This window comes from Dipodomys merriami, unplaced genomic scaffold (assembly GCF_024711535.1).
Source record: "Dipodomys merriami isolate MVZ:Mamm:240054 unplaced genomic scaffold, mDipMer1.0.p SCAF_216, whole genome shotgun sequence".
NCBI lineage: Eukaryota > Metazoa > Chordata > Mammalia > Rodentia > Heteromyidae > Dipodomys > Dipodomys merriami.
In genome coordinates, this window is record NW_027203560.1 from 1,295,633 (window position 1) to 1,308,780 (window position 13,148).

Sequence of the window (13,148 nt, forward strand, 5' to 3'; positions counted from 1 at the left end):
CTTATAAAAAGAACAGGAGCACGGTTTTTATCTTTAAATCTTACATTCCTTCAACTATACTATTTAAAAAAAATAATCATTGAATTATAAGACAATGCACCTCTTCCCTTCTCCCCTTCCCCTCTGTCATAAAATATGACAAAAGATTCAAAAATACTCTTTTATCTTACAAGAATGTACACCTTTAATAATGTCTGTCTATATGTGTAATAATACATGTGTTTTCCAATACTTGTTTGATTTTCCCACCGCTAAGAACTTGCCTTTTTTTCCAGATGAAAGCACACTGGGGCTTCAAAGGCAAGCAAGATTAGGAAACAAAAACCTAATAATGTCTTAGGAAGTTGATTTCAAAAATAGATGCAAGAAGCACATGGCAGGCCGAGGGGACCCTGAGAGGCAAAATGATTTGTGCAGGATGAGAGGAATAGTGACAAATAAGGCCTGGATCTGACCTAGGAAGGGCTCTTTGAGGCTGAGACTATTGGGATTTGACAATGTCCACATGTGTATAAAGTGATGTGGGAGGGGAGATTTCAGCCTCCAGTTTGTCTTTGGGATGGTCTTATGTGAGCAAGCAGCTTAGATCATTGGGCTCTGAGAGATGACACTACCTCACTCACAATGGAATAGAATATAGAACTCTGAGAGCCACGCAACTGTAACCTAGAGTTAGCTCAAGCCAGCTCACTTGGCCTGTGGCTCAGGAACAAGAAAGATGTTCCTGTACTGTTTTCAAAGTCAAGAGACTCAGGTCTCAAGCATGGGAGGTGTGAGTGCCTCACTCTATGCTGCAGACATTCGATCAGTGCCCAACCACGAATCCAATGTCTCAGGACTTTTTATAAGAAGAAACCAAGGAAATTACAGGGAAATTCAGGCCAGGTATAATTATGACAGAAAACCTATTTAATCTCATCCTAGCCCACACTAGAAACTTCTTATGTGCTTTTATATGTGTAGACAGAAAATATTTGCTGTGCACTTTTCAATCCACTCTACTACAATTACTCAGTTTGAAGTCTACTCTCATTTCCATGTTTCATAGATCCATTCTTTTTTACCACCTCAGTGTGACAATGAGTCCATCCAAACCCTGAATGTGCCTTATAATATATGGAGCCTGGACTCAGGCTTTCTGGAAATTCTGGTAATGGACCTTGTCCCTGCCTACCAGAAAGCTGATCCCTTCTATGTGGGAAACTTCCTCCACCACTACACAGAGTGTAGGACAATGGAGCAGTTGCTGGATATTCTGAAAGTGAGTGTTCTTGGGCTGGGAAGGTGGCTCAGTGATAGAGAGCTTGCCTTGTATGCATGAGGACCTGGGTTCGATTCCTGACCACCACATAAGCAGAAAACAAGCCAGAAGTGGTGCTGTGGCTCAAGTGGTAGAGTGCTAGCATTGAGCTGAAGAGCTGAGGGACAGGGCCCAGGCCCAGAGTTCAAGCCCTGACAAACAAAAAAAGTGAGTGTTCCTAAGCCAGGCACCAGTAACTCACACCTGTAATCCTAGATACTCAGGAGACAGAGATCTGTGGTTCACGGTTCAAGGTCAGCCCTGGCAGGAAAGTCCATGATACTCCTCTCCAATAAAACACTAGAAAACCAGAAGTGGTGCTGTGGCTCAAGCAGTAGAGTGCTCCCTTTGAGCTGAAGGGCTGATGGATAGCACCCAAGCCCAGAATTCAAGCCCCATGACAAACAAAAAAAAGTTAGTGTTCCTCCTTCAAACCCAGGGCTGATGAGACCCCCTGGCAGAATAATGGAATACTAGGTATATCTCTGAGACAGTTTCACTGGGGTCTTCTCAAAGGAGATTGGCTTGAGACAAAGAAGTGCAGTCCTTGTCTAATTCCTTAGGACTGGGCTGCCAGAATATTTCATGTGCCTCATATGCTAGTGGAGCCTTAGTAATTTGCTTGCTGAGAGACTAGGATTTAAGGAAGGAGCAAGTGGCACCCAACGTCCACGCTCACCTAGGAAATCACTATCTTTGAGACCTTTGAAGGAATATAGACAGAAGTAAGGAGGCAACTTTTACTTTAATTGGGGGCTTGAGTGCTGTCCCATTTCTAACACACTACCAATTTAGCCCCAGGTCCAATTCTGGCCTTTGGCTGGTTAATTGAAGATAAGTATATTTAGATTTTTACAAACCAGACTGGGTTCAAACTGTGATTCACATATCTCACCCTCCGGATTAGTAGGATTAGAGGCATGAGCCATTGTGCATTTATTTGGACAGATGCACATAAGCATCTTCACAGAATTACCATGATGTTGTATAGACATATCAACAATTTTGTCTGTCATGTTTACATTACCATGTGGGACTTAGCGAGTCCTATGTGTGTCCTGTTAGTTCAGAAAAGGAGAAGCATAGAGTTAACTTCCTTCTCTCCTCCCATTGGTACAGATCCTTCTACCATAACTGGGAAGAAGATGAACAAGTGAAGAAGTAAGTGGACGCAGGCACAAAGAATTCTATCCTTGAAAATTTGGTATCTTTGAGGTTTCTGAATCAAACTCAACTTTCTTCTTTGCACACCAGTTGTGATTTTCACCAGGGGGTTGAGGCTTGGCACTTCAGTGGATAGCAGATTACACAGTTGTGGTTGTGGTTGTGCTTTTGGAATCTCATGGATGACAGGGAGGGCTGTGTGTAGCAAGTCAGATCCAGTGGGGAAACAAATTTCTCTTCCTATTACAGGGAGAATTTTAGAGGATTATATTTGAGAAATTACTAGAAGTGGGTTGTGAGGAGCATCCTGCTTGCAGGAGTCTCTTTCCACTTCCCAAAAATCAATTTGCACACAGTCTTGTTTGTTTCATCTTCCCTATGTGGATGGACTTCTACCCTGATGATTTCTATGAGCCCAAGAACAATGACACCCTGAAAGAACTTACACAGAATGTCAAGCTCAACATGGCCTCTTCAGACCTGCTCTTCCGCTTACATATTTTTCTGGACCAGCTGGAGAAACCCATGAGACAAAGAAAAAGAGGAAGAAGTCCTTGTTTAGATGCCTCAGAGCTTGTGAGTAGGGATGGAACCTGAGTCTCTAGGGATGTGCCTGATTGGCCAAGAGCCCTTAGTACTCCCCAGCTTGGCAAAATTTCCTTTTATGGATATTCTTTGCCAGGTAATGTCTGTTCTCCTTTTGAAAGAACTTGGAAGTAGACACTCATTAGAAAAAGCCTACCTCCTCATCAGTGTTCAGTCCCAACTCAAATCCTACTGCTTCTCCCATTGGATCCTCTTGGAAGTTTAGTGACACCTTAACTACGAGGGTCTACTCAAAGACTCCTGTACCTATTTTCATTCTCAGGTTTGCATCACCGTAGAGAAGCTTCTGCAGAACTCCAGATAAAGAACCCATCAGTGATGTCGTCTATGGTGACTGATGGAGATTGCAAGCCATCGCTGATCTCCAGAAATCCTGTGAAGGTAGAGGGTATTTTTCAATTTGTAGAAAGGCCCAAGTAGGTTTTGAGTCCTGTGGACATCCCACTGATTCTGAACCCCACATGTGATGCAGGTGTGTCTACACATACCACCAAGGAAGAAGACGATACAGAATGTCTTCCATTGATGTTCACAATCCAGCTAGATCAGTTCTAAATCAGTCAAAAAATAAAAACACTTCTTGATATGATGGTTAAATGTGTGCTAATGGAAAATGACCCCAGTCTACGTTTAGGAAAACCAATAAGTGAGGTCCAAAATCTAGATTCATTTGAGGAAAGGGAATCTTTCCTCACAGAATACCAAGACCAATCTCTCCTCTTGCAAGGGATCCAATTTCCAGTTGATAAATTAGAATCTGTCCCTCCCTGGACTCAGGAAGAAAATCCTGTCTTTAATGAGGAAGTAGATCCCTTTGAAGACTCTGAGGCAGAATTTCTGCCTGAAGGCAACTTAGAGGCCAATCTAGATTTTGAGATTCCTTCTCCCCTTCCTAAGAAAATCCTTATTTTTCTTTTTTTTTTCTGATTTTTGTAAAAGGTTCATTCTATTTATTTTTCTAACTTTATTAAAATGACAATGTTTTTGACATATTCTAGAATTCATGAATCCTAAATATATTTCTTTTTAAACCTGCAAACTGAAGAATCGTGCACACCTGTTCTGGAGCGGGGGAAGCAGAGTGACAGGGGGCTGTAGAAGAGAGCCTACTGGATATAATGGGAGCTGTTAAATGCAAAAAGAGTGACTAGGAAGCCAGGCCATGCCTGTATGGGGTGATAAGGTGGCTACAAAAGGTCTAGGACATAGCAGATCAGATATCCTAGAAAGCTATTCTGTAAATTGGGACAAATACCACAATACTTACAGTGTTAAGTGGGACTCTCTTCCAATAATGAGTTCAAATCTGTATACATTTTCATTGCATTCATTTGCGTTGAGCAAATATGGAAGGAAATTTTGACTCCAATATTATAAAAAGTCTACTTTGGGCTGAAAATATTTGACAAAATATATAGGAGATATGTATACTGGAAAGTAAAAGCCATCATCAATAGAAGAAAGAAGGCTTTCATAGATGAACAAACACAAAATCAAAAAAAATTTCCACAATTAAATCAGTTATATGTAAATACATGTTATATTCTTTATATTATATATAGTATATTATATTATATATAAGATTCAATATGATTTTTCAAACTAAAAAGGCATTTAAAGTTTTAGAATTGAGTGTTTTTTGCACAAAACATTAGTGTAAATGTTATTGGAGAAAGTAGTGATATAATTTTATTATAATTATATGAATATATATTTGTGTGTTTCTAGATATAACACTGATTATAAATAAATATTATATACATATATTTGTATATATCTGTCTATGAAGTGAATATAATGAAAGTGAATATAATGAAACTGAGTATAGTATGTATAAAAAAGTTGAGTACATGAGACTCAGACCTGTAATCCTACTGATGTAGGAAGCTGGGTTTTGAGTTTTAGTATCTCTTATCCCCAAGCCTTAGATTTTTTCAGAGGAGGCATGGGCCCTCCAGTGTAGCAAACAGAAACATATGCCATGGGATCACACTCCCTGACCTGAGAGGAAAGTCAGTAGAAATCAGGACAAGCTTCTTATCTTGACTGTGTACTCAGTTCCTGTACCAAGAAGGCCATCTTTACAACACCAGATGGAAAGTTGGCATTCCCTCCAAAAGGTTCTAAAAAGATCCTTCTGAACGATAGTCTGACTATATTGAATTAAATCTTTTTTCCTTTCGCAAGCTGCAAACACATAGAAATATGACAAGAGCTCAATGACAAATTATCAAAGGCATGTCAAATTTTTTTAAAGGTAATAGAAATATACTCTGAGTTTATTAGGAACTGAGTGATATTTTGGTTGCTGAATTGTTGAATGCACTTCTGGGCAAAGGAGACACATACCTTGGGGGAAATTGTGTGGGGTTGGGTGTCCTCACACGGCTTCACAATAAAATGGCCATAATATCTAGGATGTCACAGCCAGCTTTGCCATGGCAGCAAGTAGGTGTCAGGCACTGATTTTGCCCTGAAATGGACTCAACAACACCAACAGGCACAAAGAATGAGAAGGAGTGACTATTATCCACCAAACTTCAGCTTAACGAGCTGTCCTTACCAGAACTAGGATAAATTGAGCTGGAAAAGGCTGATCTCCATGTAAGGCTCCTGAGCACTAAGGACTATTGTGTGTGTGTGTGTGTGTGTGTGTGTGTGTGTGTGTGTGTGTGTGTGTGTGTGTGTGTGTGTGTGTGTGTGTGAATACTGGGGCTTGAACTCAGGGAGATGACCTTTAGCTTTTTTTAACCAAGGGTAACAGTCTACAACTTGAACCAAATTTCCATGTCTTGATTTTGAATGGTTAATTAGAGATCAAAGTTTCAGTGTTGCACATGTTCATTCTTTGTCCCTCCTTTTCAATGACACCTTTAACTTCTTTTTTTTGGGGGGGGGTCCGGTCATGGGGCCTGAACTCTGGGCCTGGGCGCTGTCCCTCAGCTCTTCAACTCAAGGTTAGCGCTCTACCGCTTGAGCCACAGCACCACTTCCGGCTTTTTTCTTTTTGCTTATGTGATGCTGAAGAATGGAACCCAGGTCCTCAGGCAGGCAAGACAAGTGCTCTACCACTGAGCCACCTTCCCAGCCCCCCCTTAAACTTCTGAAAGAGAGATAAATGTAAAAAAAATGAAAAAAAATGAAAGAAAATAAATATCATCTTGTTTCTGTTTCCTGGTCACTGATTATTTTTGAGATAGTGCTTCTTACTAATAAGAATTATTGGTAGAATCTGAAAATCTATTTGAGTAATAAATAGACTAGGAAAAATGTTGTCTCCTATTTTTTATCACTACATTTCTTTTTGTCTAAGTATAAATGCCAGACTTACCCTAAGGGCCTAGAATAAGCAAAATGGCTTATAGAGCTCAGATCATATCTTTCCACAGAAGATGACAGCCCCAGAAGAAAAACCTGTCCACAACTTGCACAAGGAAGAGAAAGTTTGATGTCTCCTTAAATCTTAGGATCGAATACTCATGAGGAGCCCTGGGGACTGATGACAGCTTAAGGACCTAACATTTCCTGTGTCGTTCCACCATAGGAACAGTCACCAGTCTCCCATCACACTGTAGGTGCCACGCCTGACTGGTGACCTTGGCTGTGTCATGAGAACGTGCAGCAGGGCTCTGTCATGGTCATTGGAGAGTCAGTATTGCACACTAAGAGGACATTCATGAAGGTGGTAACAAGGCCTGAGTCAGGGTTTTGTCAGATCTAGATGATTTGTAACAGGCACTACTGTATTCAGGCTAAGAATGTGGATATATCATCGGGTTCTTGCACACAAATTTGTTAAGTGTTAGCTTGCAACAGTTCTGCATGAAAGCCAACAAAAGGTCATCAATGCCCTCTGAACATATTTTCATCAACATTTAGTAAGTAAAAAGCTATAAAATCAAGTTCATCATGAGGAAAAATCTGATATGAAAACCAAATTGCAGGAGCATTTACAAAAAATGTTTTTCTGTATGTATCAAATGTGACAAAATATTAAAAGTTAATGAAGCTGGGAAAGTTAAATTGATTTCTTTTTGTACTATGGTTGCAACTGTCTTTTACATTTCAAATACTTAACAAAAAGAAGGTAGGCCAAGCACCACCGGTGTCTCACGCCTGTAATTCTAGCTAGTTAGAAACCTGAGATCTGAGGAAAGTGAATTGAAGTTAGACTAGTTAGGAAAAACCAGTGAAACTTTGATCTCTAATTAACCATTCAAAATCAAGACATGGAAGTTTGGTTCAAGTCGTAGACTGTCACCCTTGATTAAAACAGCTAAAGGTCAGCTCCCTGAATTCAAGCACCAGTATTCACACACACACACACACACACACACACACACACACACACACACACACACACACACACACACACACACACACATTCTCAAAAATAACCAGTGACCAGGAAACAGAAACAAGATGATATATATTTTTGTCATTTTTTTCAGAAGTTAAAGGGGTCATAGGAAAGGAAGGACAAAGAATGAACATGTGCAACACTGGTATTTAATTGGTACTATGTTGAAAATGACCTATGCAATTTGTTTTGGGGGAAGAACGGGAAAACAGAAAAAGAGATAAAGTGAAAGGGTAAAATTGTCCAAAAAAAATGCACTCAGGGAATTAGAGCTGTGGCTTAATATGAGTGCCATTATTCAGCAAAAGAGCTCAGAGAGAGTGTCCAGGCCCTGGATTCAAGCCTCATTACTGACTAAAACAAAAACAAGAATAAAGAAATGTAATCATTACCACACGATTGCACCTAAAACCTCTACAGCACAATAATAAAAATAATAATGATAAAGAAGAAGATGATAATGAAGAAGAAGAAGAAGAAGGAAGTTAAAAAAACCAAACCAGTGAGAAAAATTGAGAGAGCAAGGAAAGGACTGACCTTTCAAAAAGAAATATATCCATACCTGACTTATATGACTGTAACCTCTGTGTAATTCACATTTATAATAACAATACAAAAGAAAAAACAGAAATGTAGTGCTGGAGCCATAACTCAAATGGGAGGTCAGACTAATATGTATGTGATACCAAGGTCAACCCCCTTATCAATTTCTCCTTCAAAAATGGCTCTTCTCATCACTTGTGCTTTCCCTAGCTTATGAAAAGGGGTGCAGTTAAAGAAAGAGAAAGGTAAATTGTCATGCACAGAACTGTACTTGCAAAGAGCAGTACTCACTAGAACACATGTTTACTAGACCACTTGATGACTCCATGTTTTCTGAAATAAACAGAACTATTTGGACTTGAATACATGCTCCACTGTATACTAGATGGGGACTCAAAATTAATGAAACTCTCTGGATCTCAAATTCTTTACAGGTAAAATGAGAATAACAATACGTATCTCACAGCATTATGAGATCTGGTTGTCATCAAACATGGAGTGGTTTTATCTTTGGTGTGTGTGCAACACTCAAACACTGCTGGAAGGAGTATAAACTGGCATGATGTTTACTATATTACTTAACAGTAATACAACATGCCTGTAATCCTACTTACAAAAGAGGCTGAGAAAAGAGGATCCAGGTTTTAAGTCTGGACAGGAAACTGGATCAGATTCATCTCCAATGATCTCTAAAAAAGCTTCAGGTGGAGTTTGGTTCAAGTGGTAGAGTGCTAGACTGGAGCATAAGCCTCAGGAACAGTGCCCAGGCACTGAGTTCAAGCCCTAGGACCAGCACAAGCACACACACATGCACAAGCACACACACACACTAAATTTTTTGTGTTCTTATCACCCTGCTTAACAATATATTTCCTCTTGCAAGCTCACCTGATTTTTTTTAAAAGGGACTTCCTGTGTAACACAGGCTGCTCCTAAACTTACAATCCTCCTGGGTACTGGGAGTACAGGCATGCCTACTATAATTGCCTTCACTCAGTAACTCTATTTATAACATATTAGCAAGAAATTCATTCATACTCATGAAGATATTTGGCTTAAAGCTGTTCACAGTAATATTCTACTGTACAAAATGTAAATAATATAACTGGATATGGTACTATCCTACCGCATGGTAATACCAGCGAATACTCAGGAACCTGACACAGGAGAATAAGCAGGTGAGGAAAGCGTGGTCTACGCTGCAAAACCTGGTCTCCAAAGGAAAGAAATTCTATAAATATTAATCTACTATGAAACATACAATATGTTAAATTTATATAATGTAACAAATAGATCATTGTTAATAAAAATAAAATCTTGGCAGACATTTTAAATACATACATATGCATATATATTTAAACTTGTAGAAATAAAATTTCAAGTGCTTTTATCTGCATCTTTCAGTCTACCTGTCACCTACTTATTTACTGACACATTGATTTCTGTTTAGTCTTCACAAAACACTGTTCTCTCACATAAGTACACAAAATTGTAAAACAAAAAGTACAAAACAAATATTATCATAAATCCAAATGTAGTTTAATCCCTACCAAAATAATTTGGAGAAAACATACATTAAGTTAATGGCATTGTATACTGCTCAGGAAGGGGAGTCTAGGAAAATGTAGATTGTATGTGTGTGTGTGTGTATGTGTGTGTGTGTGTGTGTGTCTGTCTGTCTGTCTGTCTGTCTGTCTGTCTCTCTGTGTCAGTGTGTTTTCCATGAGAAATATTGGAGTTAGAATTAAACGTATTATTCTTGTTGGTCTTTTTGCTCAAAGCTGACACTCTACCACTTGAGCCACATCTCCACTTCTGGATTTTGGTTTCTTAATTGGAGAAATATCTCAGATTTTCTGCATGGGCTGCTTTAAACCTGAATCCTCAGTTTTTGACCTCTAAAGTAGATAGGTTTTAAAATATGAGCCACTGGTGGAAAGCAACTACGTTAACATTTTTGCATGTTTGAATGAATTTTAAAGTAAGACATATATGTTACTTTTGAGAGTGACTGGAAATATTCATTAACGTTTAACAGAATTTAAAACATACAAAGCTGAGAATGGTAAGTAGCTGAGAACCAAATGGAATAAATCAAAATTACCTATGACAGTTTTCAGTCTGTGCACAGAAATAATTACATTATTGGAGCCCAAGGCCATCAGATAGCTGAGCTCCAGCTGGCTGCTATGCTCATGAGGCCAGCTGGTGCTATTCACAAGAATGTGATGTTGTTGGATGGTAGGGATCAGCTTCAAGTTAAGAACCTGAAATATTTCTATTCATCGAGAAGAGGAAACATACCAGGACAAGAAATGTGATTAAAATTGCTGAATGCAAAAACCATCCAGTTAAAGGAAGACAGAATAACTCTTTCTATATCTGAAGAGTATTCTCGCACAAAGAATCATGAGCTGAATATGGTGGTCAATGTTTGTAATCTCTGAACTTGGGAGGCTGATTTAGAAGTTAAATTGAGGCCAGCCTAAGTTTTAGGCAATCAGAAGGACATATAGTAAAATGCTATCTTAAAACAACAACAACAAAAGACCCAGTGACTGGGAATGTGTTTAGTGGTAGAGTGCTGGCCTTACATGCAACAAGCACTTGATTTGATTCCTCAGTATGTTGTAAGCAGAAAAACTGGAAGTGGTGCTGTGGCTCAATTGCCTTGAGCAAAAGAAATTCAGGAAGAGTGCACAGGCCCTGATTTCAAGCCCCAGCTCTGGCAAAATTAAAAAAAAAACAAGTGCAAAATGCTGTTTGTTGAAATAAATATGTTGAAGAATTTTTATACTCACTAGAAAATTGTGCTGTTGGGAATTCATAATGAACTTTGTTAGGAAAAATTAAAATAAATTAATGAAATATTATCTGGCATTGGAAAGGACATAGTGAGATGTAAAAATGATTGGTGCCTATGGTTAATTGATACAACAATGTTACAGATACACTTGCCAGATTGTGATTTTTTAAAGTATACAATCGTGGGTTTGTTCTTTTTCAAAATAATTTTACTGCCGGGCCTAGCTACTAAGGAGACTGAGAACTGTTCGAATCCAGCCTGGGCAGGAAAGTCTGTGAGACCTTTATATCCAACTAAAGGTTCAGAAAATGTGAAGTGGCACTGTTGCTTAAGTGGTAGAGTGCTAGTCTTGAGCTGAAGAGTTGAGATACAATGCTCAGACCTAGAGTTCAAGCCCCACAACTGACAAAAAATAGTAATAGTAATAATATTAATTTTATTGTTACTATTAAGGTGTTATATATAAAGGCTACCAATTCATAAGTTTTTTCTTTGCTAAAAGAAATACATATCCATCTTCATTGCCAACAGCCAGGAATTAGCCATCTGCTTTCCAGCTGATCTCTGGGTGTAGAGGCAATGTGTAATACAAAGCAGTACAAACCAATACAAACCATTTCTGACTATAAATAATTTTTTCTCTGCACATCTTAAAAATCAATGCTGACAAAATGAAATAAAAAATCCCTAAGTTTAAAACATTCTTCTAAACAAGTTAAAGAAATCCTGATAACTAGTATTTTAAGAATAATTTCAGAGAGCTTGAACTCAGGGCCTGGGTTCTGTCTCAGATTTACTACTCAAGATTGGGTTGCCACTTTGAGCCACAGTGCCATTTCCAATTTTCTCGTGATTAGTTGCACAGAAAAGTCTCACCAACTTTCCTCTCCAACCTGGCTTTGAACTAGGGTCTAGAGATATCAGCCCACTGAGTAGCTAGGCTTATAGGCATGAGCCCCTGGCACATGGCTTTTTGCTTACCTGAGACAGAGGCCAGTTAATATTAAATGTCAATCATTTTTAACTTTGTAAAATGAAGTTGACTGAAATGCCTTCCACTAGAAATAAGGAATCAAATGAGTAGGTGGGTTACAATGGTCTTACCAAAAGTTACATATTTTCCTTGTGTTTTTTTCTTCCAAAATTGTGTGCTTTCCAGAATCATACCTTATCTTTCCTTGATGGTTTCTTTGGTTTATTTCATAATTGTCCACAGCTTCTTCAGCCATCATTTATTTATGTGAAGAGCTTTCAAACATCTATTTTCAGCCCAAATTCCTTGTATACACCTCTCATCCATATATTCAACTGACATAAAAACTTGTGAAACAGTAATCATCTATTATCAGTATTGGATATTAATGTGTAAGTAAAATTTAAGAAAATTACATCAATAATTATAACATGATTTCAATAATAATGCTAAACATAAATACAACGTTGATTATATTCTGAGAAATTTAATAAAAACCTCCAGGAAAAGAAATCACTTTTTTTAGTGCTGATATTATGGTTTAAACTCAGGACCTTACCTTCTCACTTAAGCTTTTTCCCTCATGGGTGGTGCTCTGTATTTCAACCACAGCTCTCCTTCAAATTTTATTTGGGGGATAATATAGAGATAAGAATCTCATGGAATAAAAAATATCATTTGTGTCCCTATCTTGGGGTTCATTTCACATAACATTCTGTTATAAGGTTATATGGTACCATGTACTACTTTCTGAAAGTGAGGTTAACCATGGGACCTATAGTTATTTGAGCCTCGCTTATTTCACTTAATAAAATTGTTTCCCCGTCTTTCCATTTCCTAGCAAATGGGGCGATTTCATTCTCTCTGATGGAGGCATAGAATTCCAGTGTGTGTGTGTGTGTGTGTGTGTGTGTGTGTGTGTGTGTGTGTGTGTGTGTGTGTATCACATTTTCTTGATCCATTCATCTACTGAGAGGCATCTGGGTTGGTTCCATTTTTAGCTATGGTAAATAATGCTGCAATAAACATAGTTGTGCCGGTAGCTTAGTATGGTCTTGTGTGTTATCATTTGGTAAATGCCCAAAAGTGGGATTGCTGGGTTATAGGGGAGCTCTAAGTGGAGTCTTGGAAAATATTATATTAAGTAAAGTAAGTCAGACAAAAGAAATATAGGTCCTATGTTTTCCCTTATTTGGAATAACTAGTGTATATGTAGGACAAGCATAAGAGTTCAAATGCTATGTACATACCACCAGATAAGATGATGTTAAGCGAAGTGAATACCAAGATAGGGTTTATAATTTACCATGTGATTTATTTTTGTTTTTGTTTTTGTATTTTCCCCCACCAAGGTATAACTCCTGTTTTCACTGTATTTAATGTCGGTGCCCTGCAT

The 13,148-nt window shown here is 38.3% G+C and overlaps 1 protein-coding gene across 1 annotated transcript; it reads left to right on the top strand.

The window, feature by feature from the left end:
- The first annotated feature begins 2,425 nt into the window (after positions 1 to 2,425).
- Positions 2,426 to 3,442, top strand: LOC138834473 (ral guanine nucleotide dissociation stimulator-like). Its single transcript, XM_070033051.1, has 3 exons — positions 2,426 to 2,461; positions 2,821 to 3,040; positions 3,333 to 3,442. The coding sequence occupies exons 2-3, from the start codon at positions 2,843 to 2,845 to the stop codon at positions 3,372 to 3,374; spliced, it is 240 nt and encodes a 79-aa protein (XP_069889152.1). The 5' UTR covers positions 2,426 to 2,461; positions 2,821 to 2,842; the 3' UTR covers positions 3,375 to 3,442.
- The last annotated feature ends 9,706 nt before the right edge of the window (positions 3,443 to 13,148 follow it).